The sequence below is a fragment of the Miniopterus natalensis genome, chromosome 14 (assembly GCF_054644295.1).
Source record: "Miniopterus natalensis isolate mMinNat1 chromosome 14, mMinNat1.hap1, whole genome shotgun sequence".
NCBI lineage: Eukaryota > Metazoa > Chordata > Mammalia > Chiroptera > Miniopteridae > Miniopterus > Miniopterus natalensis.
In genome coordinates this window covers 45,078,369-45,099,516 of record NC_142094.1, presented here as the reverse complement: position 1 = coordinate 45,099,516, position 21,148 = coordinate 45,078,369, and the positions used below count along the sequence as shown (strand labels likewise).

The following is a 21,148-nucleotide window of genomic DNA, read 5'->3' as shown; positions in this document are numbered from 1 at the left end:
CCATATAAAACACTGAACATTATAGGATACATCAAAATGAGTTAGCTGAAAGCACTAAGTGCTTTGACAGATAGATATCCTTCAGCTATTTGCTCCTTTGGTAAAGAATGGAGGTTTTATAGTCAAAGTTTCAAGGCACCACATCTTCTGCGTAAGCCCTTTAATGCCCATCAGGGGGCAGGCAGCCTGCTCAATTAGATTCTGAAAGGTAAGATCACAGTACAAAGAACAGAATCTAAATAGAAACTATTAAATTACTCACTATTATAAACATTACAAGAAGTGGGATGTCTCATAAAAAATATGAAAGAATTATGCTTCGAATTCCAGGAATCAAGTTTTAGATACTCAGCTTGAATAGCAGGGACCTATGCTTCTGAAAAGTGGTGGTAAGAGGCATGGTTGTTTATGGCTTCTGGCTTTTTCCACAGGTGGCTATGGTATGGATGTGACCAAGAAAAGCAAGCGAGATGGCACCGAAGTCACTGAAAGAAGTAAGAGCATGATATATATGTCATTATCAAAGTAATAAAATCTTGGAAAGAGTAAATAATTCTTCCTTAATTCCACCATAACTACTGTATCATTTTGTTCTATTTTTTAATTTTTTGTTTTTGTATTTAGGGTGTGTGAGTTTGTCTTTTGTTGTTTTGGCTTTTAAAAAAATTATCATTTTAAAAGTATTTCTAAAAAGACTTTATCCCTTCCCATGAGATGCCTTTTCTTGATTTTTATTTTAACATACTTGTAATCAAAATGTGTTCTGTTTTTTCTTCAAAGATGAAAACTGCCATTTTGATGTATAGTCTTTATAACCAGCGTTTTTAATGGCTGCATAATATTCTGTTGAATGAAATTGCTATCATATATTTAACCATTTCCTTATTTAAGGATACAGGGCAACAGAAAACCAAAAGAATAATATCCCCATTACTGAAGGGACACAGTTGGAATAACACTAGTGTCATGGTTGCAATCTACACTGAAAATTGAAAATAGACACACTTCTTCTGTGAAACGGCCTAAATGATAGCTTCAAATACATTTAAACTGTCCCCTTAGCAGCTCTAACTCTTTCGTTTGCCCTGTGATTTTCATATAATCTTCAACAACAACAACAAATTCTGGCTCCACAGACTTGGAACTTTAGGTTAGGAAATAATATTTTTTTATGTGTTTAAGAATCCCAAAGGTCCATATACTGAGAGGTTTAGTGAAAGCTCAAGACTATTATTCAAATCAAGCTGCCATTTTAGTCTGAAAAACATTTCCTTTTATGCATGGAAAGCTGTTTCTGCTAGATTCCTAACCCATGTTCCTGCTAGGACCTGCAGTGTGAGAAGGAAAGGGCAAGGAGGGTGGGTAGTAAGACTAGAATGGGGTGGTTGTGAGCATCACAGCTTCAGGTGGCACAAAATGACCCTGCCCTTTCCATCTTTTTCTCCTTTCACCTCCCACCCCGTAACCACATGCATGTGCACATGCATACCATGCATACACATATACCTGGGCATGCACACACAGTGCGAGCACACACACGTGAAAAACGTTTAAAGACCAGTGACCTCAGCTGGACAGGTGCTCTTTTATGTTCAACACAAAGGGAGGTAGTGGTTATGGTCATGGTCAGAGTACAAAATTGGCCCCACTATGGTTTGGGGAATCTACCCCCCCTCCCCCATGCTGGCACAGGGGGGAGGCGACTCAGGAAGGCAGGAGATCTTCCTTTTAACTGGTGTTTTAAAAAACTTCTGAAGCTTTTATGACCTCCATAGACTCACAATCACTTGGAGTCTAGAGAAACTCAATTTTAGGAGTCAAGGGAATGGTTTTTCAAGTCTGTTTTTGATGTTCGTCTATCCCTGATTTCACCAAACACCAAATGTAACTTACTGACCCCCCCCCCCTTTCCTTTCTATACCTCCTCACTCTCAGGGGTGGCCCTGAAGATTTTAGAATGAATTATGATGTCCTTGAGATACCCCCAAAATCATAAAAAGAAGTCAAGGCAATTTTCCACGTCACAGTGAAATCAGCCAGGATGATGCACTGCTCCCAGCTGGACTGGGTGACATTTGGAAGGGGCAGTGCAGAGAAAGAGTGTGACTTGAGACACCTGAGAGTGACTTGAGGTCCTGGTCCTCCTTCAAAGGCAAATCCAGGCCTGGACTGGATCTAATTGTTAAACGTGTAACATCGAATGCCATGAAAACTCATTTTTCAAATCAGTTGGTAGCTACCTCCTTTTGGTTCCAAAGGGATATAAACTCATTTTCCAGATATCTTAAACTCCATTATTATTGCATATGATTTCATGTGTAATGAAAAAGATCACATACCTTACCGCGCACTATACAAAAATCTCTGTTGAATCTAATTTAATGTGTGAGCCTATGACAGATATGAGACTGTGTCAAACTGCAGGGATTTCAGTGCATCTCATAAGATCTTATCTTTTCCTTGTCTTTTTCTAGTTATCACTGAAACAGTAACGACAAGACTTACATCCTTGCCGCCAAGTAAGTGATGTCTCGAGAGCTTTCTCCTCAGTCAGTCATGTGTGAAGTACTTTTCCCAGGGGCACTCACACTCCAGGAGAACAAATCCAAAATATCTGAAATCTCTTTTCTTTATAATTATATTGACATCAATAATATACCATAAAATCCACCAGTTTGAAGTATATAATTCAATGGTTGTTAGTATATTTACAGAGTTGTGTAGCTATTGCAACAATTATTTTAAAACATTTTCATCATGCCAAAAAGAAACCTCATGGCCATTAGTAGTCACTTCCAATCCTCCCCTACCCCTCCCCAGCCCCTGAAAACCACAAATCTGCTATCAGTCTCTATAGATTTCCCTAATCTGGATGCTTAAATATTGAAAATCGTATCCAACCTGAGCATAAGTGGGAGCAGGGACCCTCCAGTGAGGCTTCTGTTTGAGTAGCCTTTTTCCTCGGGAGGTCCTTATGCTTAATGAATTCTATAATGGAGATCTGAGCCCTGAAGTTACCCCTGCCCCTCTCAGGAAGCCTGACACACAGAGGAGAGGGGTGTGTGGAAATTCCACCCAGCAGCATGGGAGGTTGGAGCATGATGGGCTCCTGGAGGGAACACTAGTGACACACAGCTGTTACTAGTCTCTCCAACACTTCTAGGGGCTGCATGCCTGGGGCACTGACCAGGCATTTGAAAAAAGGAAGCCCAACCCAGGCCTTGGCCTCAAGGAGCTTTTCATCACTTACTACCTTTTCTAATATTTAAAATTTCCTAATAAATGACTTGCTATGCTCCGCCCAAAAATATTTCTTTTATATCCAGTGGAATATTTGCTTTTGACATTTATATCAGAAACAAACAAAGTAAGAGCCTGGCAGCTTGCACTGTAGATGGGAAAGGGAGCCCAAACCAAGAGGGTCATGGTTGAGAAACCAGGGAAGGCTTCCAATGGGCAAGGGATGAGGGGGATCCCTTGGGCTGACTCTTCCCATAAATTGTCACCTGCTCCTTGTTTCTGCAGAAGGGGGAACCACCAATGGCTATGCTAAAACGGGCTCTCTCAGTGGAGGGAGTCGGCTGGAGAAACAGAGCCTGACCCATGGCAGCAGTGGCTACATAAACTCAAGTAAGTTTCTGCTGGTGGAAGGGGTTGTGGGAAGAGCAGACAGGGAGAGAGTGGGTCCTGCAAGGAGAGCCACCAAACTGTCACCCATCCAAATGACCCAAAGAGCTATGTAAATGACACAGAACCCAAGAAAGGTGAGACTTTTACATCATAGGCATTTGATGCCAACCTAATGGGATCAACTTTTATTATTTCCCTAATATAAATAACAATAATTAATTAAGGAGTCTTAATGGAGAGGTGGCTCCTTTCCCCCTGAATCACTCTCTTTAAGCCATCTCTTTTAGAGAAGGGTGTGCACATCTGAGGGTTTACAATGTTAATTAACAACAATAAAGAAACTGAACAACTGGGTCACTATGCTAAGGGAATCTGACCCCACACCATGCAAGTTTCCACTGGACAAGCATCCGACACAGGCCAGTTGTTCCCCACCAAACACTCCTTCATGATAGCTTTCAAACTGAAACAAAACAAAACATGACAAGGGGAAAAAACAAGTACACACATAACCTATGGAGCCATTTTAAAAATCTTGAAGTGACACTAAAAAAGAAGACCCAATTCAAGTCAAATGGTCAGGTTGACCAAGAGAAGCGGCCTGCCCTCATCTGTTGAGGAACTTTCCACATGGGATTATGTTCTAGTCTCTCCAGCAGTGAGCTCCAATTAATGCCAGGTCCTCAGGAACCATCCTGCCCAAGCCCCTCCATTTCCATACACTGCAGCCATGTGCATCAAGGACCCCCTGCCTTCCAGTGGTCAGTTTGGGGAGGAAGGGAAGGAAGGACAGGAATAGTAAACCACCCCCATTTCTGAGCAGCCGAGGGAATGCTGGTAGACCTTTTCAGTGCTTACGTCCTCTAGCCCCTCCATAGGGCCCTTTTCCATTATGAGCAGCCTGGTGCACTTGGTCAATAGACCTGGATGTCAGTCTGCCGAAGTGCTATGAGGACTAACACTCTTACTGGCTTGTAGGTGGAAGCACCCGAGGCCATGCCTCCACCTCCAGTTACAGGAGGGCTCATTCACCTGCCTCCACTCTGCCCAACTCACCAGGCTCAACATTTGAAAGGAAAACTCACATCACCCGCCATGGAACATACGAAGGTATTTGTCTTACGGACTTTGTCCCAGTGACTTCACTCATCATTTGGAGACTGCAATATTGCCACCCATATTCATCTGCATCTGCCCCTCACCTTTCTCTCCACTCTTTCTTCATTTCTTTTAAGGGTTTATGTACTTAGAGATTTAGCTGATCTCCCACCCATTCTTTCATTCATTCATTCGGTCAGTCACTTTCTCATGTGGTATTTTATCAAATATGTACCATATATTTGACACCATGCAGAATGCCTTGATGGACACGTAAATGAATCAGACATGTCTTCAAGGAGCTTATAGTCAAATAGACAAGTTAAGATGGCAAAAACCATAATGCAAAGTACAAGGAGATTATCATTTCTGTTGAGTCTCCAGGGAAGAGTCTAAGGGGGAGGTGGCATCTGAGCTGGGCCTTCATGATGTGTAAGATTTTGATACCCAGAGGTGGAGAGATGGGGCACTCCCGGCTGTGGGAGCAGCAGCACAGCAAAGACAGGCAGGAGGGTAAGGTGGTGTCATTGAAGTCAGAGCAAGAAAGTGCTCAGGGTCAAGAAGGAGAAGGCAGGAGGTAGATTACAGAAGGCAGGAGTTCTGGTGATGTGCTGAACCAGTTTTAGTGGAAAACAGACAAGTCAGGCAGCAAATGAGTCTAACAGTGACTGGAGAACCAGGATTAGGAATGGACACCCCCAGTAAATGATTTAAGACCCAGAACTGCCAGAGGGTCTTGGGGGACCCCAAATCCAGGTGAGGAAGATGGTTTCACCACAGTACCGTCTGATATTAGGCCTGCCCAGGGGCTGGTATCTTCATTTTAACAGAGTTCACACTCGGGACGACATTCACAATGTCAGAAACACCCTACTGCCAACAGCACATTTACTTGACCAGGGACACGCCATCTGAGCCAGCACTGATATAGGTCAAACAGTTGAGGAAGTGAAAACAAAAAAATAAATAAAAGCTCCTGCCTTCCTTTGTTCAAACTGAAGTAGACCAGGGACCAGATTGAAGTGCCACAGACTCATCCGATAGGCGAAGCTGGTTTAAATCAGGAGCCTGCTGAAGAGCACCTGTCATTCTCCTGAACATGCAGCCTGTGAGGTTCATAAAGGAGGGACCTGGCATCACCCTCATGGAAGCTATTTGGGTTCAGGTTATCATTGGTACAGACAGACCTCAGAGATATTGTGGGTTCAGTTCCAGGCCACCACAGTGAAGTGAGTATTGTAATGAAGCAAGTCATAATCTTTTGCTGGTGGAGGGTCTTGCCTTCACTTTGTAGGAAATGCAACGCCTGCCTGGCCAGCATGGCTCAGAGGTTGAGCATCAACCTATGATCCAAGATATTGAGGTTCGACTTCCCGTCAGGGCACATGCCCAGGTTGTGGGCTTGATCCCCAGAAGGGGGCGTGCAGGAGGCAGCCAATCAATGACTCTCATCATTGATGTTTCTATCTCTCTCTCCCCCTCTCCCTTGCTCTCTTTGAAATCAATTATATATATATATATATATATATATATATATATATATATAATATACACACACACACATATATATTTTAAAAAAAGAAAATGCAACACCTATGATGCGCAGTAAAGCGAGGTGTGCCTGTACTGAGTGTTTTATCTTGTCTCCAGGGAGCTCCAGTGGCAACTCTTCTCCAGAGTATCCTCGGAAGGAATTTGGTATGTCTTTTCCTTATTTCCTGAAGAAATGGTCAGATGAGGCACTGGGAAAGTGCCTGGGGTTTGAGGGGAGGGAACAGTATGAGTTAAATGAATTCTTCTAAAAGAGTTTAACCTCTGCTGACCTGTTTTTCCCTTGCTTTTTATTGTGAAACATTTAAGAGGACTGTCGGCCGCATTAACTTGCTGTTGTAGCCTTTGCTCACAAGGCTACTGAAATAGCAAGCTATTCATACAAGGCTCGAGCGTGGACAGATAAGCCCCACGGCCAAGGAACAATTGTAGGATTTTTCCTTCCACAGAGGCCTCCCAGCAAAGAGGAGCAGGGGTTAGAACACACAAATGCCAAACATCCCAGCACTTCCACCATAGCAGGCTTCAAAGGGGCACGTTCTTCATTTGGCCTTAAGTCTTTCGTCCATATTTTCAGATTCTCACTGTGCATATGAATTGATGATATGATCATTGACTATGAGTGGTTGTAATTTTATTTCTTTGCTTTCAGTGGGAAAACCAAAGCAATCTCTAACGAAAAACTAAAGGAAAGATCTGGCAGTCTTTTGATACATTTGATCAGTGTGTAGTCAGCCAGTCCAAATGGATCATGCTCCCAAATGGATTACCTCAGCTAACTTAACACTCTAAGCATGAGCTAACTTGACATCCATTTAGCTACCTTAACAATGTAAATGCACTGGGGTCTTGCAAAACTTGCTCTGCCTTTTGGCTATGTGGTCATCATTTATTATGCACCCACTATCCTTAAGGACTCTTATCTGGAACAAACATACTGTAAAACCCAGCTCCTCCCCTAACCCAAATAGACCTACCCCCATGTCAAAATTATTTAGCGTGCCACTTCTTATCTGTGCCTAAGATAACTTTTCTTTGTTTCTCAGCATCTTCTGCAACCAGAGGACGGAGCCAAACACGAGGTGAGCTCTATCTCTATGTTCAATTCAGTTCATTCAATAGGTATTTTCTGAGCATCTAACATGTGTCCAGCCTTGAGCCAGGAAATGGTCACAGTTCTGCCTTCAAGGGGCCTACAGCATCCTGGGAATCTTTTGCTGGCTCTACCAGGATGGGAAGGGTAGATTTGAAGGTAATCTAACAAGCACATGGAGGCAGGAATGAAAACATATGGTAACCACCTGGGCAGTAGTTGGTTCTGCTGTGGATTGTTTGAAGATGCTGGCACTACATATTGTTTCACTTTTAGTCTTCTGGTTGACTTTAACAAGATGTACTATGATTGCCTTTATGCATCAATACTGAGCAAAAGGCCTTCCCTTTCTAATTATTCCAGGGGACAAAGGGCTCTGTGACAGTTTTGCACTCCCCACATCTGCCCATGGATAAGGCTATAGGAGGGAAATGTGGTCCTGGGGAAAGCTGACCTTGATGACCCTGGTGAGGAGCAGGTGTCAGGGCCGCGTGGAAGGCAAAATTCTTCACAGGCTTTGGGAGTTCTCGACTAGACTTCCTACGGGCCTTGTTGCAGCAGTGACTTGAAAAGTCAGGAATGCCAACCACTGACAGTTGAGAGATGACAGTGTTCCACCTGAAACTAATGTTAAACTACCAACTTCCTGCCCTTTCCATTTCTAAAGAGGCCAAGTAAACACTATAGTTTTTAGAATCTAATCACTACTACCTGAGAGACGAGGCAGGAAGGGGCTTGGTCCTGGCAATTGGGAAATGGGTGACTGGAAAGGAGTCGGTTATTGGTGATTGTAATGGAGCTGCCCTGTTCAGCCTGGGGTTTTACCAGAACCCCTCCAGGTGGCTGAAGGTGTGCAGTGGCCAGGTTGGGGTGTAGGGAGAGGACATCTCTTTTTGAGCAGCACTCATCCTAGGTATACCTAGGTTTTCTGTTCTCAGAACACAGACCTCAGAGCAGCCCAAAGACTTATCCACTGCTCAGAGCTCGGTGTCAGGTACTGTGACCCAAGTTCCTTTGTTCACAGCCTTCTTCTCTTCCCTCATACAGAGAGTGAAATACGAGTTCGACTGCAGAGCGCTTCCCCATCTACCCGATGTAAGTGGTCACTGTCTTGCTGAAAAGAAAGGATCCAGGAATCCAGAGCTCCGTGTGTGTGTGTGTGTGTGTGTGTGTGTGTATGTGAGCGCACCCACTCAATCATTAAATGTCTCTACGGGCCTTCTGTGAGAGGGACCCTGGGCTAGGTGCGGTGGGTAAGGAGCTGAGTAAGTCACAGTCCCTGCTGTCTCATAGTTTATAGACAAATGGAGAGATAGTCAACAACTGACCATGACAGCTCAGGGAGCAGAGCAGGGGTCCTGGGAAGCCTTCCTGGCTTAGTGTCACTGAAGGAGGGAGACTGAAGTGTGGGTCTGCAGGATGTGCCAGCAGAGGCATTTGAACACATGATGAGACTTTGGAGAAACGTTCAGTGTGGCTGAAGGAAAAGCAGCAGTAGGGGACCTCAAGGGATAGTTAAGATTAGAGAAGGTCACAAATAGAGTATGAGAGTTTGAACTTGATCTCAAATGTCTGGGATCCCCCATCTCGGCCTGCTGACTGTGCTAGACTTCTGTTGTTCTTATTAGAGGTTATTTGACATTTTGAAAAGAGCCAGACTGTTAGGATGGGAGCCAAGTACAAAGAGTAGGAGGAGAAAGAATTGGCTGGGTGGCTCAGGAATCAGAAACGGGTACTTACCCAAAGAGCTCAGTGCCTGGGGTGGAGGAATCAGAAACGGGTGCTTACCCAAAGAGCTCAGTGCCTGGGGTCAAGGGGTCTGACTCTTGGCCTGACATGGTCTCACCTGAGCCCTTCCAGGCTTGGGGTGCTGAGTCCAAAGGACGGGAATCTCAGGGGAGGAGGTCCTGGGAGGTCCTCCAGCACATGTTTTCTGCAAGTCTCTTTGTCTCCTCTTATGCATTGCCCTTGCATCATGGCTCTCCCACTTCTCCCTCCTCTCCTGTTTGCCACAGTGGGAGGCACAGGGAGCTGGCTCCACTGGATCACCGTGCTACAAATAAAATCAGCCAGACGGACTTGAAATTAACTCACACAAAAGCAGCATAGTGTTTCAGAGTTATGGGCCACAAATTCCTTTGACACTACAGAGCCTACAAGGTCAGGGACCTGACACCTGAGGCGTCCTGTGCAGGGGTTGAAATCACTATCGATCCATTTGTTTCAAGGGGCCTGGTTCTCTACTTGCCCTGGGTGTAAATTTCCCTTGATCCAGGATGACAGTGTCTTTCAGCTACAGAATCATCCCTGTGGTGTCTGATGAGGTATAATTAGGAAATAGCTACTGACGACTTTGACCTCCTCACAGAGGCTCTATATTTATGAGGCCATTAATATTACAAAGTGCCAGGTTAATAAGTGCTATAAATTTACAAAATGAAAAAATTATAAGGCTAACCAAAAATGTTCCAGCATGCAAAGTAAATGCCATCCTCTCTAGTATTCAGAATGCCATAAATGTAACTTCCACTGCAGCTGGACTCAGGAAACAATCCTGGGCCTAATGGAAAATGTGGGGATGCTTTTACAGGGACAGAACTGGATGAAGTTAAACGTTTGGTCAAGGGAAGCCGATCAGCAAGCGCGAGCCCCACTCGGAATTCCTCCAATACACTCCCCATCCCCAAGAAAGGCACTGTGGAGACCAAAACTGTGACAGCGAGCTCCCAATCAGGTAAGCCCTACAGCCTGGGGCTGCTGTGGAGGGAAGGGATCAAGGTGGTACGTTTGTCCTGGCCCAGGAATTCAAACATACCCTGGCAGGCTTTCCAGACTGTGGCAAAGCTCTGCCCTTTATGCAGCATAAAAATATGGGCTGATCAACCATCCCGTGGGCACGCTGAGTGGGGCTCTACATCCTAGAGATTCTCTCCAGGAAGTTCTTGACATGTCCTAGGACTGTGCGAGCCAGGGTCCCTAAATTAAGAATATTGGAAAAAGTTGTTTTCTTTCATTCATTCATTTATTCATTCAGTGAATGTTTATTATATGCTTCCTCCATGCCAAGCACCAGGCACTGAAAAAAGGCAATGAACAAGGTAGACATAGCCACTGCCCTCATGGAGGTGAGGGTCTCTAGGGAGAGTCAGATAACCAAGAGATGGTAACCAAGCAATGAGCGTTGTTCAACACTCATATATCACGTGCCTACCAAGTGTAAGGTAGGTTCTGTGGGAGACAGGAAGAGGAATGAGAAGATTCTTGGAGAGAGGTGAGAAAAGAAGCCAGTTCTGCTAGGATGTGAAGTTTTCCTGTTATTTTCTGCTAAAAACAAAAACATCTAGAGACTGTGATCCTTCTTGCATTTGTTAATACAACCAACACCTCGGAGCACTTTATGACCTATGTGGCTAGCTCCCTCTCATATAAGGAACAGGCAGAATTGGCTTCAGATTTAAAGAAGTGTCAAACCCCCTCTGGGGGGCCGAGTGCCCCTTGGGTCTCATTGGCAAGGAGAGTTTAACCAGAAAAGGCTGCCATCCTTGTGGTATGGCCTGGGAAGTGAGCGCTCCCCACCTGTGCTTGCTCTGTGCCTGGAATTCTACTGTCAGCATTCACCGTGGGGCCTCACTCGCTGCTCCATGGTATCTTTGAAGGTGAAGGCTGGAACAGATAGAGGGTGAAAACATTGTGGGGACCACACACCAGGAGGTGGAGAGGGGGACTTAGAAGGAGAAATGAGTGACCCCAGAGCAAAAGTTACCTACTTCAAATTTCATCAAGAGCCAGCAAGAATTTCTAAACCAAGAGATCAAGTTTGCACCAGCTCCGAGGTTTCAGACAGAAGTGGGATGACCAATGGCCCCAGTTTGCCCTTGACTAGGAGATTGCTGGGATATGGGACCTTCATTACTAAACCAGGAAAGTCCCAGCAAATGGAGCCAATTGGGTCACCCCAGCACAGAATGCTGGTTTGTCTCTCACTGGTGTGTGTGTCTGTGTGTGTCTGTCTGTCTGCCTGTCTGTCTATTTCCAGTGTCTGGCACCTACGATGCAACCATCCTGGATGCCAACCTTCCCTCCCACATGTGGTCCTCCACCTTGCCAGCAGGGTCCTCCATGGGGGCCTATCACAACAACATGACAACCCATAGCTCGTCCCTCCTCAACACCAACGCCTATTCTACAGGATCGGGTATGTGAAGTTCAGTGCATGTCCTCTCCCACCCCTGAGCCCTTCACACCTTTACCTAGAGCTGAATGACCCTACTGATGTTCCCCATCCCCAAGGCTTCCTAGAGGGGCTTTCTATGGCCAAACACCCCAAGGTTTTTCCATTGGAGTTTCAGTTAATTCTATCTCTAAGGCGTTTTGTTGGTGGGTCCTTTATGAAAAGAACTATATTACACAGTGAGTCAGAAAAAATGCAATGGGAAAGAACATGAAAACAGATGCAAGGAACCTAGTTTCACTTCATTTGGATTAACTATGTGACCTTGAGCAAGTTATTTACCTTTTCTGAGTTTCAAGTTCCTTTTCTGTAAAATGGTCACTAACAAGGGGGTCTTTGGCCAGAGCCAATATCCATTTGAGACCTGACCCACCTACGACCACCCCTTGGCTATGATCTAAGGCACACCAGAGAGTAATGTATGGTTCTCTGCTGCAAGACAAGAGCCTAAGACTTTCCTAAAAACAAATTTAACAAAATATAAAAATGCAACCCTGGAGTTTCTTCCGGAGCTTCTGTGGGCCCTTTGTTCTGGGGTGGACGTCCCTTTCACCAGCCTTCCTCCTCCCCTGCAGTCTTTGGGGTTCCAAACAACATGGCATCCTGCTCCACTGCTCTGCACCCGGGAACCAGCACCTCCTCAGGTCAGTGCTCACCAGCTTCAGTCACCTTTTCCAGGTGGTTTGCTTTAAAAATATATATATATATAAGGATGTTCCTTCCTGGTGAGGAAAATCTAATGGTTTCTAGAGAAGATGTCCTTTCTGCCCAGGAGCATGAGAGCATTCCTGCATGTGCACCAACACAGAGGCAGTGGCCAGGGTGCTGTGTAAGAAGGCACAGAGCCTGCCTCCAGTCAGAGACACAGCTCAGTCCCGAAGGGAGAGTCTGAGGACAGAGGGGCCTAAGACCTCACTTACATGTTTTCTCTAAGAGGTGGAGAAATGGAAATAAAGAAGCTAAGTGAGGCCTGGCTTAGGGCATTTCAGGTAAAAAGCATTGTTAAGTTAGAAGGCTCTTACTTCAGATCTTTTTATAAATATAGTTCATTGGGAGCTCAGATTTATTCACTCTATTTCCAAATACATTGCATCAGCCTGTATATAAGTTACCAGCCACATCTTTTTTAAAGGAATGTGCCTTCTCTTTGGAATGATGTGGGCCTCCTTATGTACTTGGCTGGCATATCTCAATGCAAACTTCATGTTCTGATTTTCAACGCCTCCAATTGACTAGCATCCCACCAAACTCAGAAGACACCTGGCTCATACTTCATTTCTTCCACCTTTGCTATTCTGCTTAGTAAAATCCTGACTAAGGACATTGGGTCCACGATCTTGTGCCCCAAACACTAGATAGGGTGGATTAAGAGAAGCCATTAACGGGAGGACTGAAAACACCAGCCTTTGACATCAGAATGGGGGTGAAGGGAACTTGACGCGTTTGAGTTAGAAGGAAGAGCCCAAGGGAAAATGGGGCCTCTACCAAGGCCATGCCTTTTGGCCCCCTTGTGTCTATATCCTATGCCCACAATTCCCACACTGTACACCAAAGCACCCTAAGGTGCCATAGAGAACAGGGAACCCTGGGATATTTTTAAATACCAAGGGTATCTTTAAATGCAGTGAAATCTGTCAGCCCTTGTGTGAGCTACCACTATAAGTTGTGTGGATCTAACCACTTAATAAATGGAACTGTTAGTAACTTCTGGCCTGGGATGGGGAAGTGGGGCATAAAAAAAAATTTGTTGTGTCACAAAATGTGAGAACTGAGAAAGTTTGGGAATCTCTGTCATGTGCAAAGGTATTTATCATGAAAGTGGTGTTGGGGACTGGGGAGGGGAGCTGCCTTAAGCTGAGGACCCTCCTCTCTGCACCGAAGCTCACCCGTCTTCAATTCCTTTTACAGTGTTTGGCATGCAGAACAATCTGGCCCCCAGCTCATCTGCCCTGTCCCATGGCATGGCCACCACCTCCACAGGTCAGTAACTGAGGTTTGGAGCTTGGGGACTGGGAAGTAATGCCTGTTTACAACTATAACTCACAATATCAGTTTTTAATTACTGAATCAGAGGGACTAAGATGTCCCTAAAAATCAATCGACCTTTCCCTTCAAAGAAATAGCCCCCACTCCCAACGTAGAGATGCCAACCTCGATCATTTGCTGGCTCAGACATGTGAAACCCCAGGGGAGCATTCCTGTGGAGTGTCACCTGTACAGACCTGTGTATGACTCACTGCTGTCCCTGACAGCCCACTGTCACTGCTGATTTTATGGTTTATTCCCTGGGCAAACCTAGGGGAAGGTGAACAGAAAAGGCATGAGCCTCAACCCTGACCCTCAACTTGCTTTTAGTTGGAGTAGAAAGTATAATAAATATGAAACAATTGGGGGGTTCTGTAAGACAACATGAATCTACCTATGCCGAGCAGGTGTTAGGGTTGTAGGAGTTCAGAAGGGAAGGTGATATGGGAGGGTCTAGGAGGACTTCATGGAGGAGATGACCTTTAGAGCTGTCCTAGAAGGATGAGAATTTTACCAAAGAAAGTTCCATCTAGACTCTCATTGCTGCTCCCATGGCAAGAAAGAGTTGATTTCATTATTCATTCATTATTATTATTCTTTATCATTGTGTTCTTCTCATCTGGAGAGGCTGCCTGTTTGCCAGGGCTGGTCAGGCTGCTTCGAAGTTGCATGGAGCTGCCCTCCCACACTGGTCCCACTCACTCAGTGGTTCCTTTCTTGCAGCATACGGTATGAAGAGAAACATATCCCAGAGCCCTGCCGTTGTGAGCACTGGCGTGTCCACCTCTGCCGGTGAGTGCTATCCCCAGCTGGAAGGCAGTACAGGGAGAATTGCTCTGTGGTGACACATGGCATATGGTAGGAGGGGATATAACCAATTCGTGGTCTAAGCTCTCAATTAGGCCTCTCGGTTATTTCCAGAAATGAGCAGAAATGAACATCTCCCTGACCTTACCTTAACCTTTCTGTCCAAGGGACTCAGGAAGCTTCACCCACCACACCTGCCTAGGGTCAGGCACTTACACCCCAGCTTCCACCCTTGTCTGGAAGCCTCTGTCCTGCTCCTGTTACATGTCACCCATCTCAAGAACCAGGGAGCTGGTCAAAGCTGCCACACCCTCCCTACTTTCTGTAGAATCTTTATCGACTAGGGCTCACAACACAGGGCGGGCTATTTCCTCCTTTGCTCTGATTTTAAGTGCCTAGACCACAGAATGAACAAGGCAGAACTAGGTTCTTGCCCTCACCAACCTGACAATTGCAATGGACAAAGTACACAAGATAATTTGAAGGAAAGAAAAAGCTGAGGTGGTAGTAAAGCGAAAGTGTGTATTTTAGGCAGGGTGGTCAGGAAACTCCCCACCCCTGGATGCTAACACTGAGACCTAAGGATCGAAATGAACCCAAGTTAAAGAAGGGGCTGCCTGAGGAGGGGACTTTTATCCATTCACTAAAGATCCTATAACATCCAGGTAGGAGGTGGCCCATAAGCCAGCCACCCAGTACTTCTGACATGGACCCAACCTCCTCATGACCAGGCCCAGCCAAGCAGGGGAGGTTGTCTTTGGTCCCCAAGATGCTTCTTAACAGCCACTGTCAAGGAGACCGGAGACACTTGGACACACCCACTAATCTCTCTTCTCCTCCCCCCTTCTCTTCTGGTCATTTCTTCCCTCTGCTTTCTCCTGGCAACTTTTCTTTCCTCCTCACCTACTTCTTCCCTCTCTAGCCTGTACCACAAGTGTCCAGAATGATGACCTCTTGCACAAGGACTGTAAATTCCTGATCCTGGAGAAAGACAATGTGCCTGCCAAGAAGGAGATGGAGCTGCTGATCATGAACAAGGACAGCGGGAAGGTCTTTACCGCCTCCCCTGCCAGCATCGCTGCAAGTATGTGGGAGCCCAAGTGACTCAGGTTCAGAAGAAAGACAATGTAGGAGACCCGATGTCCTAGCAAGGTGGTTTGAGATATTTTAATAGTGAAAGCACAGTCATCCATTCAAATGAAAAAATGCCTGGCTAAATAGGGTGCTCCCAAGGTCTGCCTTGAATGCAGATGAGCCAGGAAAAGTCTGGAAAAGAGCTCCCAGAGAGGTCTTTGGGCAACAACAGCAAGACTTTCAACCACAAACACAGATGGGGGAATTAACCCCAGGAAAGTTGGGTCCTCTTCCTACCAGGCTAACCTTTACCTTTCCACGTGGAACAGGAAGTAGAGTGGGGTTGGAGAGTGGGGAGAGAATATCCCAGATTGTCACAGGCTGTGTGCACAGCTTCTTTTTCAGAGGACACCCTAAAAAAGGAAAAGCAAGCTGCCTACACCGCTGACACCAAGCTAATCTTGGAAACTAATGGTAAGACCAAATCTGATGGATGTCCACCTTGCCTTCAGCCAATCCACATTTCATTTATTTCTTTGTCTCCTGAGACCTCACTACTCAAATTGTGGTCCCTGGACCAGCAGCAGAGCAACACCCAGGCCTTAGCCCAGGCCTGCTGAGTCAGAGGCTGCATTTTAACAAGCTTCCAGCTGATTTGTGCATGCACAACACTGAAACAAAAACTTTCCCATGACATGCATAAGGTCTACAGTGGTTTGTTTTTTTTCTCACCTTACTTGTCCTCCCTTAGTTTTCAGAACTAATAGAAAAATGTTTTGCAAAGCACTTGCTGGCTTTATTTTTTTCTTCCAAAATATCTGGATCCTTTCATAGATAAACACATTGCTTCACTGCTCTGGGTCCTGAACCATCTCTCCAAATCACTGATTTCAGGAGGCTCAGTAAAGGAAGGGAAAAGTACATCATAGAACATTTTTCGATAAAATGCAAATGAAATCAGTTTCAGTCCTGGCAATGCCTAACCCTCAGCCTTAGCTGTTCCTTACATTTTAAGGGTGGAAATGGGGCAGCCAAGCCAAAAGACCCTTTCAGAATCTGATGAAAGCTGTAAATAATTTTCCCAGAAAATTGTGCACATGCCCAGAAACACTCAATGGTCAAATAGCATCAGGAACTCATAAACAGTCCTCCTCCTAACCCATCCTTGCTGTCCAGTTCCCTCCACCTCAGGGCAGGAACTTGCATTCAAAGTCCCTTAACCCAAAAAATCAAGTCATTTCTCACAAGCACATTTATTGTTTGAAAGCAAGGGTCACTCCTAAGATGGTCTTCTGAAAATGTCTAGGGCTTTAAAGGTTACAGGTCACAAGAGGGTTATGACACTGCTTTTTTCCACCATTAATTGTTTGCCAAGCCATGTCTGCATCGACGCAATTGTTCAAGATGCCTGAGGGGCATATCTACCTAAAGCCCTGCCCAGTATCTTCACAGAGGCTGTCTTGTGGGCTCCTCACATTTAAAAGCTCAGGTCAAAACCTTTGTTCTCGGTGCTTGTCTTTCAGGAGATGTGAAGACGGTGACCACAAAGGGCAAGGCCGCCTCCGCAGGTAGGTGAGACAGGCAGGTCCTGCAGTGACAGAAGCCCACGGGACTGGTTATGGTGAATGGAACAGAACAGATAAGGCCTCCAAGCCTGGAACCAGTGCACACTTGAGCCACCAAACTCTGAACAGTGTCCCTGAAGGCTCAAAGGGAGCAGGGTAAGGGCGGTGGAGGGGGCAAGCTAGGGCGAGAATGGGCAGAAGAAGCTTAGTTCAGAGGTTGTTGCTCACAGCTCCCCCCCTACCACCATCACCTCTAGGCACCTGCTACCTGCCTTCAGGTCCAAGGTCTCCCCACATGGAGGGAGCAACACAGCAGGGCTGCTGTTGTCTTACCCCCCCCCCCACACACACACAGGCTTCAGGGTGACACTAATTCACATGCATCTCCAGCCCTTTACACTTTCCTCTCTCCCTCCTCTAGCCTTGTAAGAGAGGCAGAGCAAGGGTTAACACACATTTTAGATACTGAAAAACCTTTTCACAAAAACACACACAAAAAGCCCCCACACATTTACTGGGCAGGCTTTAAGTGCTGAGTTTACGTAATTGTAGGCACTTGGGGATTACAAAGAGTTGTGTGCTGTGACATGGGAACAGCTTTGGTTTGGGCCTAATAAAATGTAGAAGGTTGTGGCAGATCAAAGTTCATAATCAAGATTTTTAAACCTAGCACTCTAGGCTGTATCCTCTGCTAATTAACTTCCATGCCTCTCATTTCACTCAACAACTGTCCTATGAAGTAATCTTTTAACCTTATTTAAAAAAATTAAAAAAAAAAGGAAACGGAGTAGTTAAGTGACCATCTCAGGGCCACACAGCTCAAGCCCAGGATTGTCAGACTTCTGCTCTTCACCAGCCACAGCCGTGTTTGTTCCGGGCGCCAGCCTCATCCTTCACCGAGCTGCACAGGAACCTGAAAGACCCACTTACATTCATTCAGGCCCACAGGGAGCCACCAAAAGCCAGAGAATTTAGAGGGAAGAGAGCAAGAGCCACCTGCATTCACCTTACACTTACCCTCTCTTCCACAGATATCCATGGCTATGACCGCCATAACGGTGTCAGTGGCATTAAAGGTGGCAGTGGTGGTGCTGGCGGCAGTGTTGGCGGGGGCCAGTGGGGGGCGGCGCCAGCTTGGTGCCCCTGCGGCTCCTGTTGCAGCTGGTGGAAATGGCTGCTGGGCCTGCTGCTCACCTGGCTGCTGCTCCTGGGCCTGCTCTTCGGCCTCATTGCTCTGGGTACGTGGCGAGGGTGGCAGGGCAGCAGGTCCCGCTGCCCATTCAAAGGGCAGGAATTGGCCAGTGTCACAAAGGTTGAGGCTAAGGGGCTAGACATGATCAATGAGACCCCTTGTTACTGCAGATGAGGAAACAGGCTCCAGGAGGCACCTGGCCACGGTCCCGAGGCCACCTGGTTGCAGAGCCGGGGCTCTAACGCAGCTCCAGGTGCCCGGGCCTCGGGCCTGCCACACTGCTCTGAGCACCCGGCCCCGGAGTAGTTAGGCCATGCCTTCTCTTAGCAGTTTTGCCCTCCATGCTCTGTTGTCCTCACACCAGCTCCCAGGAAGAATGAGGGCCACTGTCACTGTCTCAAATGAGAAGACTGACCCCACCCAGGCCAGGTTTCTTTAAGGCTCGATGACAATTTTGAGTAGCTGGTAGCCATAAGCATTCCATCAGAATGTCCCCAGCAGCATGAAGAGGCGCTGCAGGCCCCAGCGCCCCCAGGTCAGGCTCCCTGGGGGAGTGGGCGTGCGCGGGGAAGGCGCTGGCTCTGACCCTCGGCTCACGCCGCCTGTGTGCCCTTTCAGCCGAGGAGGTGAGGAAGCTGAAGGCGCGCGTGGACGAGCTGGAGAGAGACAGGAGCAGGGTGCTGCAGTACCAGGAGCAGATGGAGAGGAGCAGCAAGGACCGGCTGCAGGGGCTGGCGCCCGAGGTGCGCGCAGGCCTGGGCGAGTCCGGGCCCGACGCCTCCAGTAAGGAGGTGCTCTGGCTGTTTGTGAGGAACAAGTTGATGATGGAACAAGAAAACGGTGAGCACATCCCAGGGCGAAGGGCAGGCCTGCTCCCACTCACTGCTCCTTTGCCTGTGTGTGGAGTGGTGCCCACTCAGGGCACTCACACTTCCTTCACACTCAGGACCAGTATTGTGAACCCATTTCACTGTTGGGAAAACTGAGACCTGGGGAGTATTGCCCAAGATCACACAACTAGCACATTTTAGAATCTGATTGCTAGTCCTAGCCTTGGTTTCTTCCCACTATACCACAGAGATCCCTTTCGTGTGTGTGTGTGTGTGTGTGTGTGTGTGTGTGTGTGTGTGTGTGTGTTTCACAAAGGATGTGCAACTAACTCAGGGTTTACTTTCTCTTGTAGGCAATCTCCGAGGAAACCCTGGCCCTAAAGGTACTGTGGTGGATTGAGCCCTTTCACTCTCATTTCTTCAACTTGGAGCCATATTTTCTGGGTGGATTGGAAAACCTTTTCTTCCAAATTGAAGGAGCAGTAGACAAACTTTATGGCATCTGTTCGGGAGGGTTGAGAATTGGTTTTACAGTCAGAATATCTCAGAACGGGAAGGGACCTAAGGCACCCTCTAAGAGAGACCCAGCAATGTGCCAAAGGACACTGACAGAGACTGAGCGGAATCCACGCCCCATGCCAACTCACCTTGAAATGCGGTTCACCTACTGTCAGCTGGTCTTAAGTACTACAAGAGAAGAGCCCTTGGGTTCTCACCCCATTCACAATTTTCTTATCTTTCTTATTTTAGGTGACATGGGAAGTCAAGGCCCTAAAGGTAATTTTTATCTTAAATATTCATGAGGGTTGACGGTTTAAAGCAATCAACAAGTATCAGAGAACCCACCTCACATGATCTTGGCCATCTCCCCTCTGTAGTAGGACCGTGAACTGCAGAATAGCCTGCAGACCCTTGGGCTTTTGTGGGCAGGGACCTCATGACAGAGCAGGGCTCCATCATTGTCCTTCGCCCCTTCTCAGGGCTCCAGGGATTCCTAGAACATGGACCCTCAGGTGGCCTGTGTCAAAGGCCTACATCTCCCCAGCTCCAAAGGGCAGCCTGAGGGCCTGCCACTACACAGCCCCTGGAGATTTCCAGAAATACAGATTCCTGGGCCCTGCTGCGAATCAGATGTTCCTGAAGCAGACACTCTGAGGCTAGACCCACCCTCCCCCCAGGTTTTAATTCTGATAAATCAGGTCAGGAACCACCATTCCAAGTGAGCAACTTGTTCTCAGGGGTCTTAGCCCAGGGAGGCTGGGAATAACCGCCAGCAGTCAGGAGCTGAGCCCCTGTCGGGGAATCCAGCAGGAGCAACACCACCTGCCTTCAGGGGCTGTGCGGGCATAGTCACAGGAACAGGTGCCCACAGTATTAATCAGTCGGGGAACAATCTCCTGCTAACTTGTGTGGCATACACCTATGTGCTATAAGAAATTGATGTATTTCCTCAGAGAAGGGGTTTGACAAGGACAGGCCCATGGGTGGGAGGAAAAGGTTTCCAGTCCCAGGGACCACAGCAGCACCCCTTGTTATAGCTGAGTGGGGTTCACACACTCCAGTGTACATGAGAATTGACAGAAGATTCTGGGTCCAACTTCCCAAGCCTCCGATTCAGCAGGGACAGGTGGGTGGGGCCAGGAGTCTGCAGTCCTGACCCCAGGTGGTTCTGAGGCCAGGGGTGCACAGCTCATTCTGAGAATAAAGTGATAGAGTCTCCTCTCTGAGCTCAATCTTTCTTCCCAGGAGATCCCTATGCAGAAATTGGGGTTCTTCCTCTTCTTCTCTTCAGGGTTCCCTGCCCCCCACACACACACCCTGGGTCACTGCCCCAGACCCCTTACCCAGGACTCCAGTATGCAGGCCACACACACCCTGACCATGCTGGGGATGGGGACTGATGGTCCTAGAGCCCCTGAGCCTGCAGTTACCATAAAATTCAGGCTGCTCAGTTAAACTCAAATTACAAATAAACAACAAATAATTTTTCACTGTAAGTATGTCACAAATATTACATGAAGCATACTTATACTAAAAATGTATTCAATGTTT

At 46.9% G+C, this 21,148-nt stretch overlaps 1 protein-coding gene across 1 annotated transcript in view; it reads left to right on the top strand.

Annotated features, from left to right (window-relative positions):
* COL17A1 (collagen type XVII alpha 1 chain) overlaps positions 1 to 21,148 on the top strand; it is a 47,266-nt gene that overhangs the window by 4,496 nt on the left and 21,622 nt on the right. Inside the window, exons 2-20 of the mRNA XM_087823928.1 lie at positions 432 to 494; positions 2,475 to 2,519; positions 3,526 to 3,630; positions 4,609 to 4,740; positions 6,379 to 6,426; positions 7,326 to 7,361; positions 8,420 to 8,467; positions 9,963 to 10,106; positions 11,409 to 11,567; positions 12,179 to 12,247; positions 13,512 to 13,583; positions 14,352 to 14,420; positions 15,358 to 15,519; positions 15,903 to 15,983; positions 17,033 to 17,077; positions 18,106 to 18,312; positions 18,885 to 19,106; positions 19,450 to 19,479; positions 19,847 to 19,873. Coding sequence (XP_087680054.1) covers positions 443 to 494; positions 2,475 to 2,519; positions 3,526 to 3,630; positions 4,609 to 4,740; positions 6,379 to 6,426; positions 7,326 to 7,361; positions 8,420 to 8,467; positions 9,963 to 10,106; positions 11,409 to 11,567; positions 12,179 to 12,247; positions 13,512 to 13,583; positions 14,352 to 14,420; positions 15,358 to 15,519; positions 15,903 to 15,983; positions 17,033 to 17,077; positions 18,106 to 18,312; positions 18,885 to 19,106; positions 19,450 to 19,479; positions 19,847 to 19,873 — 1,753 coding nt within the window. The 5' untranslated portion in view covers positions 432 to 442. The remainder of the gene's footprint in view (positions 1 to 431; positions 495 to 2,474; positions 2,520 to 3,525; positions 3,631 to 4,608; positions 4,741 to 6,378; positions 6,427 to 7,325; positions 7,362 to 8,419; positions 8,468 to 9,962; positions 10,107 to 11,408; positions 11,568 to 12,178; positions 12,248 to 13,511; positions 13,584 to 14,351; positions 14,421 to 15,357; positions 15,520 to 15,902; positions 15,984 to 17,032; positions 17,078 to 18,105; positions 18,313 to 18,884; positions 19,107 to 19,449; positions 19,480 to 19,846; positions 19,874 to 21,148) is intronic.